We start from the raw sequence: 21,323 nt of genomic DNA, 5'->3' as shown, positions 1-21,323 counted from the left end.
CTACTATGTGTAAAAGTAATGTAAGGGGCAAAAAAGCCATTGAAAATGAATGTATCTTAGTATAATGCAAATATATTAAAGAAGCATATATGTGTACTATTGAGCATTAACATGTGTTTCAGAGAGCAGCAGATATGATGACTAGTTGCCTATAAGTATTGTAATGGTGCAAAAAGTCAAACTTCAGAGGCATGTTATCATTTATCCTAACCTTTATTGGAATGTACATCCAAGTTTAGTTGCAGGAATCTGAGGGAACGGATGTAAGAACAAAACTGGACAAGAACATCTGAAACAACCACAACCAAATTCACTCTATCCGGATGGAGCAATTTAACTGGATAGTTTTTATTAAAGGCCCAAATGAAATAGAGTAACGAGGCTGTTTTTAAAATGTATGGAGTAAAAAGTACAGATAATTGTGTGAAAATGTAAGGAGTAAAAGTAAAAAGTCGTCTGAAAAATAATTACTCCAGTGAAGTAGAGATAACCAAAATTTCTACTTAAGTAAGGTAACAAAGTATTTGTACTTCGTTACTTGACACCTCTGGTCGTCATGGATTCTGAGCTTTGGTGGGGGAAACCGGCGTCTGGGGCAACTAGAGCCAATCAGAGGCTTTTGCACATCGTGGACCAGAAATCTAAGTTTAACTTGGAAACTCCCAGATCCACTGCAGGAACATGGAACACTACCCAGACCCCTGTTGGGAGTTGAACCAACAACCTTGTTGGCGTGAGGGGGTGCTGGCCAGGAGGCTTGGGACAGGAACCTTCATAAACCTTGGGTCCTTGGGTGATGGGAGTTGAGGGGGCGAGGAGCCGACCAGCCTGGAACATGACGGGTGATAAAACAGCTGGTGAAGCCTCCAGGAGACATGAACCAAACAAACCTCTGCTTTAGATGCAACTGTTTAATATGTTAAAGGGTCAAAAAGGAACTTTTGACAATTTTCTTCCAGGTGGCTTCATGGTTGTTGAGGTTAAAAGCCAGATGACCCTAAAAATAATCAAATATTCCTTCAACTGAAATGAAAACCAATATTTTACAATGAAGGCAGGTGTTTGGTGTTCCAGGTGGGCGGTCCCTTTATTATTAAAAAAAACAAACAAATTCTGGCTTCCTACATTTTAATGTGAAATAAAACTTCATAAACTAAAATTGGAAAGAAAAAACTGAAAGTGTCACTTTATAAACTCACAAATTACAAAGAAGAAAATAAATAACTACACAATATTGAACACATGGTCAGTGAGGAATTGACTTCATAAACCAGCAAATAAAAACCTGATAAATGTCCAAAAAAGATAGATGGAAATGTGATTTTAGAAACCTGCAGGTTTTGAACTTGAACTTGTGAAATTGGGTAAAAGAAATTATGGAAATTTCATCTTCATACATTTGAAAAAATGTAAAAAGAAATTGACTTCATAATGTCTCAAATCTGAGAAAAATATTAAACTTGTTGCTTCCTAATATGGAAAAAATATATAAAATCCCGAAATCTTTTTATAAAAACCTGCAAACAAAAGCTTTGAGATCAGGCGGCAGATGTCTGAGGTGTAACTGCAGGAAGTGGCCACAATCCCAGGTTTGATTTGTTCACTAGTCCTGGGTACGAGGGGGACCTGGAGCCCCCTACCTGTCCTCAGGTGAGCTCCAGACCCGGAGCTTCAAGCCAGATCGTGGTCTCAGTCTTTCAGAGAGTCTTCAGGGGCAGGAGGAGGAGAAGCTGCCCTCAGGAAACACTCAGACCTGAGGAAGAATCCTGCATTCTCCCAGCGGCTTCAAATACTATCAGTCCACTGAATAGGAATTTATCATGTGTAATCAGAGCCTTGAATGGTTTGAGTAGATGGGATACTGTCTGAATAATGGCTTATCAACCCAAAGAATAATGACTAAAATCTACCAGGTAGACAGTATCCCATCCACGCCCGCTGACAGGGGGGGACAAACGGGTGTGTTGTCCCGGGCCCAGGGTAGGGGGGGCCAGAACTGAAAAAAAAAATTTTTTTTTTTTATTTTTTTTTTAATTCTCATTAAATTATGGAATCATTTTTCAAAATGTTTCAAAATATGCCCATTTGTGGAAAAAATATGTAATATTTGAGTTCCATAAAAGCTTGTTATTTGTTTTCTTCCTAATTGTCCTTGTGGTCAAAAACCCCCAACACAAAAATGGTTTGGCCGCTGATCAAAATTTATATGTTATCATTTAATTCAACCATTAGAATGGTGAAAATGTCCAGTCAGCACAGCTGGCCTGATCCCATCTCCTCACACACTTCAAGGCTCTGATTACACATGATCAATTCCTATTCCGTGGACTGATAGCATTAGAACCGGGTGATTCTCCAGCGTTAGGGCGGTGCAGGCTGCAGGACGAAGGACTCCATCACGAAGGCCCTGCAGATGGGGCAGTGCTGGAAGTGCGTCACACAGCGGTCGCACACGCAGGCGTGTCTGCAGGGCAGCAGGACCCGGTTCACCGTCCCGTTCTGACAGATGACGCAGTCTCTGGCCGAGCCCTCGGACCAGTCGCCCTCCTGGCTGGGGGGGTCGCTGCTCTGCTGGGGCTCAGGGGGGGCCCCCGCTGGATCAGCTGACATGAAGAGAGGCTGCAGGAGACATTAGAATTACCTGGATGACCTCAGGTTGGTACTAAAATACAAAGTAATTTAAACTGCTTTAAGTTAATCAGACAGTACGTACCTAACCAGGCCGCTCTGCTCTACATGCATGCTAGGATTTTCTCACACATCTCACACTGTATGACAGTTTGGGCTCAAGCAGCTCCCACCAAACACAGTTGTTCTCTATATAATCAAACGTTAAAAATAATGGATAGAAAACCAGTCAGGTCCCACCACTGCCATATCCTCAAAAAATATAACTTACTAAGCTTTGAAAGCTTTAGTGATTTCTGTTTTCTTAAATTAATTGTTAAAGGAGCTTGAGGCTCCTTTTAAGAAATGAGACTCTCTAGCGCCACCCTTCACCACGATGGCTGTCGGGGGTACTGCAGCCAACAGTGAAGCCGGCACGGGAGAACGGGGAGAACGTGCATGCAGCGTCATGTGACGTCACATCCGCAGGACAGCGCGGGAAATTCGGGACCGAATTGCAGCACATTTTGCAGCACACAGCCTGTTCAAGGCAAAGGAGAGATACACTAGAGCAGTGATTCTTAACCATAGGGCCGCGGCCCACACTTGGGCCGCGAGCGCCATCTAGTGGGCCGCCAAAAAAAATTCAGTTTTGTACGTGTGGGCCGCGGGGGCCGCGGGACTGCATAGCAACTCCCAACCAAATGAGGAGAAGAAGACACTCAGCTAGCTGTACGTGTAATAGTAAGAGAAATGGTGTGTATTTACAGAGAAAATCCTTCATTTTGCACAGAGTACGTATAGATCCACCAGGATTAGGGATCGATTAATTGGGTCTGCGCCCAGAGCGAGCGAGCGCGGCGTGATCATTTATCCCGGCGCGTCCCCGCGGCCGGGGAGGTCGGCTGAGGCTGCCGCTCGGGCGGTGAGCTCCGTCGTTACTGCTGAAGGATGGTAGATGTAGATGCGTGGGCTGTCGTGTCTGCTGGACTGGACTGTTCGGGCTTTCGAAAAAGCATCGGAAAGTAACTGCTGCAGCGCGACCAGAGAGCTGCGGTGCGGGCTGTGCCCGTCTCAGCTGATCAGGCTCGGATGAAACCCGACACACTGAGTCCTGACAACTTATTAATGTAAATAACTTAAAGTAAAATCAAACTAAGTTTTGTCCTCGCTGTATTTTTAAATATGCAACCCGGAATGGACAAATTCATCCTGTTCAGTCTTCCCACTGGGACAAAACCAGTGTCTCATACGTTCAGAGACCGTGGCGTTCTTGCGAAAGTGAAACGCCACTGAAACAAAACACAAAGTTTTTCATCAAACATATCCACTCAAGTCTGAACTGAAGTCACAGAAAAATAAACTGACCATCTTAAAACATCCTGCCCATGTCTGGGTCCAGATACAGCTGTGAAGCAGCTTTCTCCACAGTGAACATAATTAAAACTAAATATCGTTCCAGGCTCATCAATGAGCAACTTCTCATGTGCATGAGAACCTGACACCATCCAGCCCAGATTTAAAGTCCTGACAGGAGAAGTTAGAGCTCAGTTCTCTCACTGAACGACAGAAAGTGGGGGCATAAGATTATAAGAGGGGAAGAAAGAAAAACAGCAAAACTGTTAAATTGTTAAGATGTGTTTATATTAATTTAGTATAAAAATGTGTTGAGACAATTAACAAAGAAAAGGGGAAATTCAAACTGCTGGTAGAGAAATAAAATAAGATAGCATTTGAAAAATAAAATAAAATCTACTTTATTTTTAAGAGAAAAAAATATGTTTAATTCAAGTTAAACATGTTAATTGGCAAATATGTACTTTTTTTAATATAACAGTCAGATGCAGATGTTGATACAACTATGAGGCTACTTGAATATATACACACACATACATACATATATATATATATATATATATATATATATATATATATATATATATATATATATATATATATATATATATATATATATATATATATTTATTATGATGTTCTGGACCTTCGCTTGAGTAAATTTTCTCTAAATGGACCTCTTAAAGTTTTAGTTGAATACCCCTGCTATACAGTGTTTATATTTAATGGGCCCCGGGCCACTCTGTACTGAAAAAATTGGGCCCCAAGGTCAGAAAGGTTAAGAACCCCTGCACTAGAGGGCTCATTCGTTTTGGTTTGGAACGCTTCATCTGACATTATTACTAGAAAACTTAAAACGTATACGAATTTTTTTCATAAATACTGCCTCAAGCTCCTTTAAGTGTATAAACAACTTAGCACCTGAGCCACTTTGTGGATTTGTTGAGAGACAAAACAGCAACGGGGGAGACGACAGGTCAGAGGGTTTCACATTTCAGAGGGTAACATTAACAAAAGCCACTGCTCTTCATGTAACTGTTGGTAAGAGTATATGGAAAACTACCAGAATTTTACCAATATTCTATTTTTTGTGTCACATTTTCATTTTAGGGCGGCCTCCAATCCACCTAATGGTGAAGGGTACGGCCCTGAAGGGACATACATGCGCAGTGGAGAACACGGCGTTAGTAGTGCGTGCTGTTTACAGTAAATATATGGACGCTTCACGCGTTTGTCTAGCAAGTTGGAAGTGTCTCGTACCTTTAATTCGTACACATTTCCCTGCGAGGTGAGGAGGTACTGGAAGAGGATCCGAGCAGAAAGCTTGTAGTAGTTGTCAGGGACATGAACCACTGTCACACTGGCCACCTGGAAGAAGACGGAGATGCAGATGTCGCATTCCTTCACATTTAAAACACCTCGCACCGACAGACCGGACTAATGGAGCTTTTCCACTAGAACGTACTCAGCCCCACTCCACTCGCCTTGGTTCTTTCCCACTAGGGGTCTAACGTGCTGAGTACCGTATTTTCTGGACTATAAGCCACTACTTTTTTCATCGGTTTTCAACCATGCGGCTTTCACACGTTCACGGTTCTATTCTGTGGATTTTTCTTCCAGCCCTCGGGCGCTCTAACCGGAATTAGAATCAAAACTAAGACAAATAAATGCAAAGAAGAATACGCTACTTCTTCTTTAGCAGATAGAAGGAGGTAGAAGCAGATTTCAAACAGATAAACAGATAACTTTGTCGACATTTGGACTTTTTTCTCAAAATTTCAACTTTTTTCTCGACATTTTGACTTTTTTTCTCAACATTTCGACTTTTTTTCTCAACATTTCAACTTTTTTTCTCAACATTTCAACTTTTTTTCTCAACATTTCAACTTTTTTTCTCAACATTTCAACTTTTTTCTCAACATTTCGACTTTTTTCTCAAAATTTTGACTTTTCTCGACATTTCTACTTTTTTCACAAAATTTCAACTTTTTTCTCAAAATTTTGACTTTTTTTATCGACATTTCAACTTTTTTCTCAACATTTCGACTTTTCTTTCTCTACATTTCGACTTTTTTCTAGAAATTTTTACTTTTTTTTCTCGACATTTCGACTTTTTTTCTTGACATTTCGATAAATGCTCGGGGCGCTCTAACCGGAATTAGAATCAAAACTAAGACAAAATAAATGCAAAGAAGAATACGCTACTTCTTCTTTAGCACATAGAAGTAGAAGCAGATTTCAAAACAGATAAATAGATAAAAAAATACCGGTTATTTTCTCTTGGTTCTGTCCCGTTTTAATCAGCAAAGTTGCTGCCGTGTTAAAAGACACTGTTAGGAAGGATCTATTTATGTACAAACATGTACATCATTTACAGTTCTAAATCCTTCTATATAATATCTAATCTAACAACAGAAATGGGGGATGTGGCTTGTATGCAGGTGCGGCTTATAGTCCAGAAAATACGGTAGATACATTTTCTGTAACTATTCTGCTGAGGTTCTAAGCGGCTGAGTCGGCTGTATCTGACATCATCACACTACAGGCCACTGATTGGTTGATATTGAACACAAGCCACAGACCCAGCAGCACATCTATCATCTCCTCCAGGTTCTACATCTTTAGTGTTGTTGTCTTCTCCGTTTAGATCACACAATCAAATTCGTCACAGCAGCTTCTCCAACCTCCTACTTCTGCTCCAGGTGCTGAATTGTTATGGAAAAGAAACTAGGCCGAGTTGAGTCAAGCCGAGTAGGTACTAGTGGAAAAGTGCCATAACTCACGATGTCGTTCCTGTCCTCCACCCCTGCAGTGGTCAGCACGGCCACCAGGGGGTAGCGTTGCCTCGGCAGCGGCCCAAAGTCCGTGATGGCCAGATCTGAGGGGATGAATGAGCGGCGCTCGTCCGTGTCCTGGCTGCTGATGCTGGGACAGCGAGGTCAAGGAGGACAACGGAGGGAGACCGGCAGGATTTTACTGCACTCGTCTCCAGAACAATTCATCTCCGAGGACGACCAAATCAATTTGGGTTTAACAGGACCAGAGAGATGGTCCGTGTATTTCGCGGCCATCCGTTTTTTGTTTTGAAATGACAAAATAAAAATAGAGAAATAATCCAAAATATCCGTTCCCCATCTTTTGTTTTGATAATAAAAAACCGAAAGCGGATCGTTATCCATTATCCGTTATCCATTATCCGTTATCCGTTATCCGATTTCATTGATGTGTTTGAAAATCGAAATTTGGAATTAAAACAGCGAGTGGAAAACTCTTTTCTCTATTTCCTATTCGTTTCCAAGGATACTGAAAACAAGGATTGGACAAATGGGGGGATTGCACATGCGCAGTAATAAATGAAGAAAGTTGTTTCTGGTTCTTTTGTTGATCAGATTGAAAATTAACAGTTTTTGATTTTTTAATGTTGAAAGAGAAAATAAATCAAATATGAAACCTGGGAGTGAAAGGTCGGTCCGTGTATCTTTTGGTCATTGGATTTTTCCGTCATGAGTGGGAATCAAAAAACAAAAAACGATTGGTTTATTTGATTTTCCTTTTAAAACAAAAAACAAATATTGAATTACACTGCATTTTTCTTTTTCTGTGTTAATATGACTTAACAAAGATTCAAAATACGCTTCTATTTTCGTTTTCTATTTCATATAAGAAAAATGAAATCACTAGTAAACAGGAACGAAAAAACGAACCAAAAACAACCGTTTATTCATATTCGTGCACCGGAAGCTGGCATTTACAACCGAGTGAACTTAGTTCTGGATATTTGACAGGCATTCCTGTGACAATTCTCTCCAGGGGAAGTTTGATTTTAATATTTAATTGGTCGGGTTTACGTGACTCGGAAATGGCTCTGTACGCGGCAGTTCGGGTAACCATGGTTACCATGGCGGCGCTGAAACAACAGATTAAGGATTATTTTTTAAAGATTGATTAAGGACTTGTTCCACAGCGGTTTGACGCACAATGACATTTTCCTGCACGTTGCAGCAGATGAGTCTCCTGCAATGCTCAGAAATGAGCGTCAGAAGATTCTGTGCTCGGCAGATCTGAGGAGAAAAAAAGACGCAGAGCTGGAGAGCGCTTTGATTCAATCTATTTATGAGGTTTTTATTCAGATGTCCACAGTATATTGTAAATATACACACTGCATGCGACGCGAGCGAGAGTCAGCGTCAAAAACAGTTCCATTGCTTTATTTTGTTATTTGCACCGTCTATACTGGTTGCGAGCGACGCGGCGTCGTTTTGAGCTGGACTTATGTCGCACGCCCTGCTTCTATTTTCTTCCCGTCGGTCGCTTTGAAAGCCGGTTGAAAGTTGAAAAAAAAGTTGAAAGCGCTGTAGGAAACAGTCATTTCAATACAAGAACCTCAATAAAGTGTCAGCTGCTGGAGGGAGATCGCCAGGCTGGAAGGTTCTGATAAGATAATAAGATATAATAAGAATCTTATCTTATTAGGACGTAGGTTTAGGTACGGCGTAGGTTACGCGGCGACGCGCACCGTTCGGTGACTGCGCCGCGTAACCTACGCCGTAAGGTCTGCGTTGGTGTAACGCGGAACCATAAATCAGCCTTTTAAAAGGCGAGTCTCAGCTGTCAATCAAAATAACGTGGTAGAACCTAGATCCATGGGTAGAACGTGGGGCCGATGACGCGTTCAGTGTTTCAGGACAGAGCGGGTCCGATGCCACGCAGTGTGACGCGACAGTCGGACGCTCGCATGCAGTTACAGGCTGTTAGGGAGCCGTAGCCTAATTTTTGTTGACTGTTTTTTACTGATCACTGATCACCCCGATCACGTTTGCAGTGTACACGTTTAAAACCCATTAAGCATGTCGGAAGGCCGTTGTGGCTGAGTTTTGTCATTAAACGCCATAAAACTTCTCTCGGACTCAGCGTGCTTCCCTGCGTTCACACTGAAAGAGTCACGGGCGTCCCGACGCCAGCATCTCGCCGCTTGGTGCAATCACACTGAAAGCATCAGTGCCTGCAGCGGGGCGGCGGTGGGCGGGGTTTCAAGCTGCACTGCAGAACTGAAGGGAACAGTGGGAACAGCCTACACATCTTCAGTTTCCTATTACACCATAGATCACACTTTGGGACGCCTTCTTTATATTTTAGCGTTATTTCCGCGTAGATAAGAGTGAGTTTGATGCTCCTTAACAAGTTTGGTCCGTGGATTCAACCTCAACCGCCAGATCCCACTCCCGGTGAACCATAAATCCGCCTAGGCTTATTTATGGTTCCGCGTCACACCAACGCAGAACCTACGGCGCTGGGTACGCGGCGACGCACACCGTACCGCGACCCTACGCCGACGGCTACGCCGTCGATTTAACGCGGAACCATAAATCAGGCGAAGCTGCAGTCTGTGCGGTGAACACAGACACACCGGGTCGGGGCGGATTTGGTCATGATGTTTAAACTGTGTTTTGTGATTAATAAGCACGGGTTTTAATTATTTTTCGTTGGATCAATGTAGCAAATAAAATAATTGGGACCATCCAGCTCCTCAACCATCAGATACATGTTTCACATGATCAGTTCAGGTAAAAACAGCAGTCAAACCAGCAAAATGTCATTTTGCTGGATGAAATATATTAATTCCTGATAAAATAAGTTTGTAAGTGCACAGCTCTGCTCATGTGTGCATGTGAGTGAGTGTACGTTTGTGTCTACATGAAAGTACAATCTGCATTGAGGGTTCTCGCTTCGGGAATCCCGGTGTGTGATTGGACGACGCCTCGGCGTCGCCGCTGCTCATTTGCATAAAGTTCAGATTTTTCAACTTTTAAATTGACGCGCCGCGCCCGCCGCCAGACGCTCCTGCCGCTCCCGCCGGTCCCGCCGCCTCCGCCGCCTCTCGACGCCCGTTTTTCATAGACAATGAATGGCAGCCAGACGCCTATGACTCCCGTGACGCTTTCAGTGTGAACGGGGGGTCAGCAGCGCGTCATGCAAATATATAGGACCTACAATAAACTCTCAAGCGGCTCTTAAAAGTAGGCTACAGGAAAGCCGCAATACCGGCTCTCTGTGTTCACTGGGGGTGCATGCTGGAGAAGGTCGGGTTGGAAGAACCTATACAGGGCTTTCACGTGACGTCACCAAACGCGAGTCGCCATTACGGAGATATACCCCCCACCCCCCCAGACCAAAACAAAGACAGAGCGTATGAGAGACTGCACATTTCTGCTCCTTCATAAACCGTAATCACAATCCGCGTGGAAAATGGTCAATTATTGCCGTGTGTACGGTTGTACAAATCGGTCTGACCGAGAAAAACACCTGGAGTTTTACAGACTTCCAAAAGTTATCACAAATCAGGGAGATACTTGCCGAAACTTATCAGAAGAAAGGAGACGTCTGTGGCTTGCTGCACTGAAACAGAACTTCACGGGCAAGAATCTTGACAACATTCGTGTTTGTTCTTCACATTTATTGTCAGATAAGTGAAAAATAAATATAATAATATAATAATCTACTGTATATTTAGCGTTATTGCTCGCCATGATTTATTCATTTCATAGCCTTACAACAGAGTTTCTCAAACTAAATTTCTAGCACCCTACTCTGCCAGTGTACAAATGGGGGTCCATTTGGTAAAAAAAATGAGGTAATTCACGATGTCAGGATATTTAATCGTTGGCAGAATAGTCGGGTCATCCGTGGTCCACGTTGTTTGCTCCAGCTCGTACGGATCATGGCCGCCTAAAAGGTTTAATTTCTCTTTATACCTCGCCCTTTCTGGAGGACCAAGTCCTTCCCGGTATCTGGTATCTTCCCCACGTTTTGCCGAGGTTTTCCGTGGTTTTGACATGGTCAAATTTTACATGTTAGCCGCTTTGTTGTTGTTGTTCAACCTCCAGCCCTCCACAGCCTCCACTCTGCCTACAAATAATCCCGCCGCTATGGCTGCCGGGTCGCGGTACCGCCCATTTCGTGACGTCGGTGAAAACCCTCTATAGAGCTCCATCAGCCATACCGTGAATTCCGGCGTCAGGTAACCTAAAGTTTGTGCTGCAGTGCAATTTATAGGCTACATATAATGGTAATCACGTGGATACCTCACGCGTGGGACTAAATTAATTCTTCCAACCCGACCTTCTCCAGCATGCACCCCCAGTGAACACAGATTGCCGGTCATTCGGCCATGATGAATCAAAGCGCTCTCCAGCTCTGCGTCTTTTTCTCCTGCCGAGCACAGAATCTTCTGACGCTCACTTCTGAGCATTGCAGGAGACACATCTGCTGCAACGTGCAGGAAATGTCATTGTGCATCAAACCGCTGTGGAACAAGTCCTTAATCAATCTTTAAAAAATAATCCTTAATCTGTTGTTTCAGCGCCGCCATGGTAACCATGGTTACCCGAACTGCCGCGTACAGAGCCATTTCCGAGTCACGTAAACCCGACCAATTAAATATTAAAATCAAACTTCCCCTGGAGAGAATTGTCACAGGAATGCCTGTCAAATATCCAGAACGTTCACTCGGTTGTAAATGCCAGCTTCCGGTGCACGAATATGAATAAACGGTTGTTTTTGGTTCGTTTTTTCGTTCCTGTTGACTATTAATTTCATTTTTCTTATATGAAATAGAAAACGAAAATAGAAGCGTATTTTGAATCTTTTTTAAATCATATTAACACAGAAAAAGAAAAATGCAGTGTAATTCAATATTTGTTTTTTGTTTTAAAAGGAAAATCAAATAAACCAATCGTTTTTTGTTTTTTGATTCCCACTCATGACGGAAAAATCCAATGACCAAAAGATACACGGACCAAGGTCCGTGTATCTTTTGGTCATTGGATTTTTCCGTCATGAGTGGGAATCAAAAAACAAAAAACGATTGGTTTATTTGATTTTCCTTTTAAAACAAAAAACAAATATTGAATACACTGCATTTTTTCTTTTTCTGTGTTAATATGATTTAACAAAGATTCAAAATACGCTTTTATTTTCGTTTTCTATTTCATATAAGAAAAATGAAATCCCTAGTCAACAGGAAGGAAAAAACGAACCAAAAACAACCGTTTATTCATATTCGTGCACCGGAAGCTGGCATTTACAACCGAATGAACTTAGTTCTGGATATTTAACAGGCATTCCTGTGACAATTCTCTCCAGGGGAAGTTTGATTTTAATATTTAATTGGTCGGGTTTACGTGACTCGGAAATGGCTCTGTATGCTGCAGTTCGGGTAACCATGGCAACCATAGCGGCGCTGAAACAACAGATTAAGGATTATTTTTTAAAGATTGATTAAGGACTTGTTCCACAGCGGTTTGACGCACAATGACATTTCCTGCACGTTGCAGCAGATGTGTCTCCTGCAATGCTCAGAAATGAGCGTCAGAAGATTCTGTGCTCGGCATCATCTGAGGAGAAAAAGGCTACGCAGAGCTGGAGAGCGCTTTGATTCATCATGGCCGAATGACCGGCTATCTGTCTTCACTGGGGGTGCATGCTGGAGAAGGTCGGGTTGGAAGAATTAATTTAGTCCCACGCGTGAGGAATCCACGTGATTATCATTATATGTATAAATTGCACTGCAGCACAAACTTTACCTGACGCCTGAATTCATGGTATGGCTGATGGAGCTCTCTCAGGTTCTTCCAACCCGACCTTCTCCAGCAAGCACCCCCATGTGAAGACAGATAGCCGGTATTGCGGCTTTCCTGTACTTTTAAGAGCCGCTTGAGAGTTTATTGTTAGGTCCTGTATATTTGCATGACGCGCTGCTGACAGAGAAGTAGGCTACGCTGAGTCCGACAGAAGTTTTATGGCGTTTAATGACAAAACTCTGCCACAAACGGCCTTCCGACATGCTTAATGGGTTTTAAACGTGTACACTGCAAACGTGATCGGGGTGATCAGTGTTCAGTACAAAGCTGTCAACAAAAATTAGGCTACGGCTCCCAACTGTCCTAACTGCATGCGAGCGTCCGACTGTCGCGCCGCAATGCGTGGCATCGGACCCGCTCTGAACGCGTTATCGGCCCCACGTTCTACCACGTTCTTTTGATTGACAGCTGAGACTCGCCTTTTAGAAGGCTGATTTATGGTTCCGCGTTACACCAACGCAGACCTTACAGCATAGGGTACGCGGCGCGGTCACCGAACGGTGCGCGTCGCCGCGTACCCTACGCTGTAGGCTACGCCGTCGATTTTACGCGGAACCATAAATCAGCCTTTATTCACCCGCCCGTGCGCTCCTGAAAGAAACTCCTAACATTAGCAGACTCCTAAAAGAGTAAAGGGACAAGTAAAAGATGGGTGATTACTTGTAATCTCCCTACGTTTGTACTTTCTAAACAGAAAACAAGCTTATTATTCGGTGGAATAAGTGGGGAAAAAACCGAACAATTAATAACGGCGTGTGATTACGCAATCAAACAGCGAACAGCTGGAGTGACCGGCGTGCGGTGCAAACATGTCAGCATGTCAGATCATTACTGGGATGTGGGGAAAAAGCAGAGGACACGATCAATCCGGCAGGATCCGGGACAAATTAAGCCCTAATAAGATTAAGATAAGATTCTTATTATATCTTATTATCTTATCAGAACCTTCCAGCCTGGCGATCTCCCTCCAGCAGCTGCCACTTTATTGAAGTTCTTGTATTGAAATGACTGTTTCCTACAGCGCTTTACACTTTTTTTTCAACTTTCAACCGGCTTTCAACGCGAGCGACGGGAAGAAAATAGAAGCAGGGCGTGCGACAAAAGTCCAGCTCAAAACGACGCCGCGTCGCTCGCAACCAGTATAGACAGTGCAATAAAAAATAAAGCAATGGAACTGTTTTTGACGCTGACTCTCGCTCGCGTCGCATGCAGTGTGTATATTTGCAATATACTGTGGACATCTGAATAAAAACCTCATAAATAGATTGAATCAAAGCGCTCTCCAGCTCTGCGTAGCCTTTTTCTCCTCAGATGATGCCGAGCACAGAATCTTCTGACGCTCATTTCTGAGCATTGCAGGAGACACATCTGCTGCAACGTGCAGGAAATGTCATTGTGCGTCAAACCGCTGTGGAACAAGTCCTTAATCAATCTTTAAAAAATAATCCTTAATCTGTTGTTTCAGCGCCGCTATGGTTGCCATGGTTACCCGAACTGCAGCATACAGAGCCATTTCCGAGTCACGTAAACCCGACCAATAAAATATTAAAATCAAACTTCCCCTGGAGAGAATTGTCACAGGAATGCCTGTTAAATATCCAGAACTAAGTTCATTCGGTTGTAAATGCCAGCTTCCGGTGCACGAATATGAATAAACGGTTGTTTTTGGTTCGTTTTTTCCTTCCTGTTGACTAGGGATTTCATTTTTCTTATATGAAATAGAAAACGAAAATAAAAGCGTATTTTGAATCTTTGTTAAATCATATTAACACAGAAAAAGAAAAAATGCAGTGTATTCAATATTTGTTTTTTGTTTTAAAAGGAAAATCAAATAAACCAATCGTTTTTTGTTTTTTGATTCCCACTCATGACGGAAAAATCCAATGACCAAAAGATACACGGACCGTGAAACATGAGTTTAATCTTTAATCTGTCTTCACTCCGTCATGAAACTGCAGTGATGTTGTGACAGTCCGTTCAGCTGCAGCGTCCAATCAATAATCAATAACATGTACTGAACTCTAACATACTGCCCCCTCCGTTGGAAACCAATAGGAAATAGAGAAAAGAGTTTTCCACTCGCTGTTTTAATTCCCAATTTCGATTTTCAAACACATCAATGAAATCGGATAACGGATAACGGATAATGGATAACGATCTGTTTTCCGTTTTTTATTATCAAAACAAAAGATGGGGAACGGATTATTTTGGATTATATCTCTATTTTGATTTTGTCATTTCAAAACAAAAAACAGATGGCCGCGAAGTACACGGACCAGAGAGGCTGGTGTGCACTGGAAAGGATACTGGAACCTCTGGCAGTGGTGGTACTGGAGGTCCAGGACCTGCAGGAGGTCCTGGTGGCTGCTGAGCCTCTGCTGGTGCTGGTGGGCCTGCAGCAGCCCCTGCAGAGCAGAGACCTGGCAGCCCCAGAAGCAGCTGAGGACGCAGGGCTCCAGGCAGACGGGCCTCAACGCCACGCCGTCTGTGGGGGAAGGATGGAAACATTACTGTTAGGGATAGGCAGTACTGGAGTTGAGGGGGGATGAGGGGATGGCATCCCCCCTGAAATAAAAACGGTTAAAATCATCCCCCCTGTAAAACTGCCATCCCTCCTTTCCATCCTTTATGTCATTTCATCAATGAATGTGGTTTTACTGCTTTTGTACTTATCCTGTGAAGGACAGAGTCATATTGATAAGTTCAGAAAAGTGTTTTTTATTGTTGTGTTTTGATGTATTTGATGTAAGCCCAGTGGATATTTAAAGCTTACAGAAGGCTGCATTTAACTGCTGCTATGTCATTCCTGCAGTATTTCTGCAGGTGTTTTGGTCACTATTTGTAATATATTATATTATTTGTAATCAGCACAAATTATCTGTCCCCATATGATAAAATCCACCATCCCCCCTGATTTCTTTTACAACTCGAGTACTGGGGATGGGAATTGATAAGATCTTTACGATTCCAATTCTATTTTAGTTTCTGCTTAACAATTTGGTTCGTTATCGATTCTCATTTGAAAAAAAGGACAATAATGAGGCAAATGGCATTAATATGATAGGCAGCGTTCGTTAGTTAAAGGAGCTTGAGGCCGGATTGTGGCAAGATTTATGAAAAAAATCTGTATACATTTTAAGTTTTCTAGTAATAATGTCAGATGAAGCGTTCCAAACCCAAAAGAATGATCCTCTAGTGTATCTCTCCGTTGCCTTGAACAGGCTGTGTGCTGCAAAATGTGCTGCAATTCGGTCCCGAATTTCCAGCGCTGTCCTGCGGATGTGACGTCACATGACGCTGCATGTGCGTTCTCCCCGTTCTCCCGTGCCGGCTTCACTGTTGGCTGCAGTACCCCCGACGGCCGTCGTGGTGAAGGGTGGCGCTAGAGAGTCTCATTTCTTAAAAGGAGCATCAAGCTCCTTTAATTAGTTACCAGCAATATTATTTGCCAAGGACATGCTAATGTTGCTGCTGCTGCTACTGGGTTGAGAATTACATACATACAGTTAGTACGGCGCAGATCGAAAACACCACATTTATTGATTGTTATTGTTTGCTGTGTGTGCGCAATTGTTTTTGCATGTTGGTAGTATTTCCTCCCTTTGACGAAATATTCACTTAGCAAGTATTGCAAGTTTGCCCTGTTGTCGTTTTTTTTTTTACTAAAATGTAACCAGACCTTTGACCATTTGTATGGCTTGGGCCCATGTTTACTATTGCACTACTGCACTATTGTTGCTTAGCAACGTGCGTGATGATGTCACTCGTGCCCACTGGAATTGAAAAGGGAATTGTTTGTAAATTTGATAAATTATTCCAAGGAATTGAAACACTGGTAACCAGTTCCAAACAAAAAACGGTTCTGGATTCCCATCCCTAGTTACTGTGTGGAAGGAGACTCAACTCTCTAGCCTACACTGAGGGAGGTTAAACCTAGGTGGCAGTCGTCTGTTTGGAGGGACATGGTCCTGGTCTGGGAGAGAGACGTGGACTGGATCCCCACCAGGGATGGGCGGTATGGACTAAAATAATTATCACAATAATTTCTGGCATTTATCCCGATAACGATAAAAATGACGATAAAAAAAATACCAATTCAACTCCACCTTTGTAACTATAAATCTATCACCACATTCAGTCTTTGGAGCCCCCAAATCACTGCTCTAAAAGATACTACCGTATTTTCTGGACTATAAGCCGCACCTGTATATAAGCCGCATCCGCTAATGATTTTGAACTGTAAATGATGTACATGTTTGTACCTAAATACATCCTTTCCTAACAGTGTCTTTTATGTCTTTTATTATACTTTGCTGATTAAAACGGGACAGAACCAAGAGAAAACCGGTATTTATTTATCTATTTATCTGTTTGAAATCTGCTTCTACCTACTTCTATCTGCTAAAGAAGAAGTAGCATATTCTTCTTTGCATTTATTTTGTCTTAGTTTTGATTCTAATTCCGGTTAGAGCGCCCGAGCGGTGGAAGAAAAATCCACAGAATAGCCGCACCTTTGTATAAGCTGCATGGTTGAAAACCTATGAAAAAAGTAGCGGCTTATAGTCCAGAAAATATGGTAAATACTACTAAACTACACCAATGGGAATTTATCGTTCTTTCGTTCTTTCTTTCTTTCTTTCAGGCTCATATCTATCTTTCTTTTTTTCTTCCATAAATCAGTTTTACACAAAAACGTCATCAACGGGAATTTATCCTTTTTACCTCGAGATGACAAATTCTTACCGTGGGGAATTTTTTTGACGGTTTATCGTGAACGGTATAATATCGCCCATTCCTAGCGGAGACCCCGTAATCAGTGTTCGAATTGGGGGGGAGCTAAGGGGACCAAATCTGCTCCGACCCGGTGTGTCAGTGATCAGCACAGACAGACTGCAGCTTCAAGCCTGAATTATGGTTCCGCGTTAAATAGACGGCTAAGCCGACGGCGTAGGGTCGCAGTACGGTGTGCGTCGCCGCGTACCCTACGCCGTCGGCTCTGCGTTGGTGTGACGCGGAACCATAAATCATCCTAGGCGGATTTATGGTTCATCGGGACCAACGGCTCTGGCGGTTGATGTTGATCCGCGGACCAAACTTGTTAAAGGAGCATCAAACTCACTCTTATCTACGCAGAAATAACGCTAAGATATAAAGAAGGCGTCCCAAAGTGTGATCTATGGTGAAATAGGAAACTGAAGATGTGTAGGCTGTTCCCAATGTTCCCTCCAGTTCTGCACTGCAGCTTTAAGCCCCGCCCACTGCAGGCGTCAACAGTGCATGCCGCTTTCAGTGTGAACGCACCAAGCAGCGAGATGCTGGCGTCGGGAGATTTTTGACGCTTTCAATGTGAACGCAGGGTAAGACCATTATATATGATTCTTCAAGGGGTGTTTTGAGCAGAAAAAATGTTGCCTGTGTGTCCCCTTGCTGCTTTTCTTTATTCTGATTAATAAATGAGTTCGGTCATGCAATACGGCTAGTAGAATGTTTTTCACATGGTCTTTAACCCAGCAAGCACCGTTCTAAAAGAGGAGCAAATGATACATTTGTTTATTTATATTGAGACACGCTGTGTTGCCAAATTGCGTCAATTAATTTGCTTCAAAGTGAAAACCCTGCCCGTAATGCTACCATGTGAGAGCTCACCGGTGACGCTGGCTGGCCCGCGGCCCAGCTCCAGGGCAAAGGGGTTGGTCACCCGGACCATGGACTTCTCAGGGGTGGGGGTGACGGGGTCCGAGTCATCGGAGCTGCGAAGGATCACCGGGACATCGAAGCCGAACCTGCAGCACAGCAGAGCAGAGACGTCACACCTGAGGACATTGAACGCTGGAGGGAGGGAGGAGGGAGGGAGGGAGGGAGGGAGGGGCACTGTTGGGCCTGTTTCTCTTGAGTCTGTCTGGATTTATTAAGTTTATAGTAGTATTCATTTTGTAATTGCTTACTTTGTGTTGGTGTTTTAATAATAATAGTTACAGTGTTGTCAGCGCTGAGGTGGACATCAGCCGTCCCTTCAGCAGCCACTGAAGCTGTGATTCCTTATCCCAAATCAGTTAGTATTAACAAAATAACATCTGCGTAGAAACCCTCCCCAGCTTGCGTGGACATCATCGTATAACCCAATTGTCATGACTTTTTTCTTGTAAGGTCACATTTATTCCTAAAATATTACCAATTACTAAAAAAATTCCACTTAAAAATTACACATTTATTCTTGTAATAAAACGTTTTTTCTATACAACTTGAACTCATCATGTTTAAACTTCCTCTTTCCTCATAAAAATATAACTTTATGCTCATAATAACAGCTTTTTCTTGTAAAACTGATTTCATATGTCACAACTTTATTTTTTCCTCATAAATAATCGGTGCGTCCGAAATGCATACTAAACAGTATATACTCAAAAAGTATACTGAAGTTTGACACACTTTTGATTAAATATCAGTAGTGTGCATTAATTGGGACGTACTACTCAGAGAAACATGGCACTTCCTGCAGTTGAGAGGGGGAGTTGTTACCATGGTAACAACTCCTGTCACAGCAGCGGTAGCAGCTGTTACTATGGTAACAACTCCTGTCACAGCAGCGGTAGCAGCTGTTACTATGGTAACAACTCCTGTCACAGCAGCGGTAGCAGCTGTTACTATGGTAACAACTCCTGTCACAGCAGCAGTGGCAGCTGTTACCATGGTAACAGCAGCAGTAGCAGCTGTTACCATGGTAACAGCAGCAGTAGCAGCACCGCTCAGCTCTTTCCCGCTTATCCTGGCCCAAACAAGATGACATTATATAATATTATTATATACCAATATTATAATATTAATATTATATAATATTATTATACTTAATATTATACTTATGACATAAGTATCTGCGCAGCACTTAGCAACCAAACGCTGCTGCATTGCATTGTGGGAAGTTTCTGCTCAGCTAGTGTCCATCAATCCACACTAATACATTTCTCCAGAATGAGTATGGATAGTACATACTATTGAGTGCGTTCTAATGTTTCGGACGCACTAAAAAAATCTCACATACTGTTTTTGCTACTCATTAGGGTGGAAGTATGCAATCTCGCAGCTAATGATTTTATTTTCAGTTTTATTTTTGTATTTAACGGGTTTAGGACGGCTCATCAGGCAACGACTTTCAGAATAAAGCACTTGAATGTGTTTATGTCTAAAAATGAAGATTAAATATGTTCAGCTCCACAAATATTTGGCGGTGGCGGCGCCTTCACACACCTACATAACAGACTCTGTTTATGTTTATGAATCCGCTCGTGATTTTCTCCCGTGTGACGCAACGTCACTGACTCTCGCATTACTTGCGGCAGCAGTGACGTCGGTGTTTGAAGTGGTAGCCAGGTTCCGGTCAGCCCAACCAGAGGGGTTTCCCTGTCAGAGAAAATTAAATGTATTATATTTGGTGCCTAACTGTTTCCCAAGTTTATTAGTGCGTGTGTGAATGAATAAATGAGACGTAAAACGTAAATTTCTTTGTAGAATGGTGCCTTATGAAAATAAGTCAATTTATTAATTTTGTCTGTTGTCTGTTGTGCTATGGGCCCTGTGTCCTTAATAAAGCTTATTATTATTATTACTTGTATTAGTTTACAGCGCAGTCTTGCCACATCCAATATGGCGGCGACGTTGACGTATCGCAGCAGCTCCATGGGGCGTCTACGTATTTATGTCTATGGGTTTCCCTGTCAAACCGGAGGGACATCACGTGACGCGGCTCTTACCGGCCCAGCACCACGGCTGCGGTCACCACGAAGCACAGCGACACCAGCGCCACGTAGAAGAGCGGGGAGTACTCGAACAGGGTCACCAGGACGCCCATATCACTGCGGACCCGGGTCAGCCATGACAGAGACCTGCTCAGAGGAACTACGGCAGCCCGGCTGAGCTCATGCACCGGTGCCGGACTGGTTCTGGTCCCTGTGGGCCGTGGAGGTTCCTGGCAGCTGCAGCGCAGTCATTATAAGAACCCCGCGGGGGTTCAGCACATACACATATATACGGACATAAGTCAGAAACGTTCAATTAACGAGACATCCGTTAATATAATACATCCATGGAGACAGCCCACTCCGGTTGTGTTTCCTGTATCTGTGTCACGTGGGTTTCCCCACTGCCCCGCCCCTTTAGGAGACTCCTGAGTCTATTGAGTCCTATGGGAAAAGTGAACGTGAGCACAGATTATTACCAATTCCTTCGCCCCATAGTAACCTAAGTAAATATGGGACCCATTTTTCAAAAGCCACATACCTTCTGAACATTCTGACACCAAAACGGCAATTTTCAGACCGACAAATTAGGAGAAAATTAACTTTGTTTGAGACCTGTCTCTGTCTGAGCAACACACTCTCGCGAGATTTGGCTCTCATAGCTCTCCTCTCTGGTGGTGCTGATTCAGAGATCGAACTGCCAAAGTCGTTTTTGCATCAGATAAATTGAAATTTAAAATTAAAATAAAACTTGCTTCTTTGCTTAATAATACTGTTATTGTTATTATTGAAGTCTTTTTGCAAGGGAAAAAAAGAAGACTGATCCGATGATCTTGTACTGGGTTGATATCAGACATTAAGGTAGCAGATAAAAAAAAAAACGAGCGGCAAAATAAGGCGCAAATATTAAGGTTGTACTGTATCTAATGTTGTATGTTCACAACACTTCCAAATATTAAAGTTGTACTGTATCTAGTGTTGTATGTTC

At 42.8% G+C, this 21,323-nt stretch overlaps 1 protein-coding gene across 2 annotated transcripts; it reads right to left on the bottom strand.

Moving 5' to 3' along the window:
• Positions 1–144: 144 nt before the first annotated feature.
• Positions 145–20,724, bottom strand: cgrrf1 (cell growth regulator with ring finger domain 1). Of its 2 annotated transcripts, XM_061746896.1 has the most exons (7): positions 20,351–20,724; positions 19,848–20,000; positions 18,249–18,385; positions 14,910–15,087; positions 6,747–6,888; positions 5,224–5,331; positions 145–2,619 (listed from the first exon to the last, which is right to left on the bottom strand). In XM_061746896.1, the coding sequence occupies exons 1-7, from the start codon at positions 20,446–20,448 to the stop codon at positions 2,362–2,364; spliced, it is 1,074 nt and encodes a 357-aa protein (XP_061602880.1). In that variant the 5' UTR covers positions 20,449–20,724; the 3' UTR covers positions 145–2,361. The 2 variants fall into 2 exon arrangements, with proteins under 2 accessions (XP_061602880.1, XP_061602881.1); XM_061746897.1 differs by lacking the exon at positions 19,848–20,000.
• Between the last annotated feature and the right edge of the window lie 599 nt (positions 20,725–21,323).

The sequence above is a fragment of the Cololabis saira genome, chromosome 18 (genome assembly GCF_033807715.1).
Source record: "Cololabis saira isolate AMF1-May2022 chromosome 18, fColSai1.1, whole genome shotgun sequence".
Lineage (NCBI taxonomy): Eukaryota > Metazoa > Chordata > Actinopteri > Beloniformes > Belonidae > Cololabis > Cololabis saira.
Note: the sequence above shows the minus strand (reverse complement) of the source record. Positions and strands in the feature narration are given on the sequence as shown.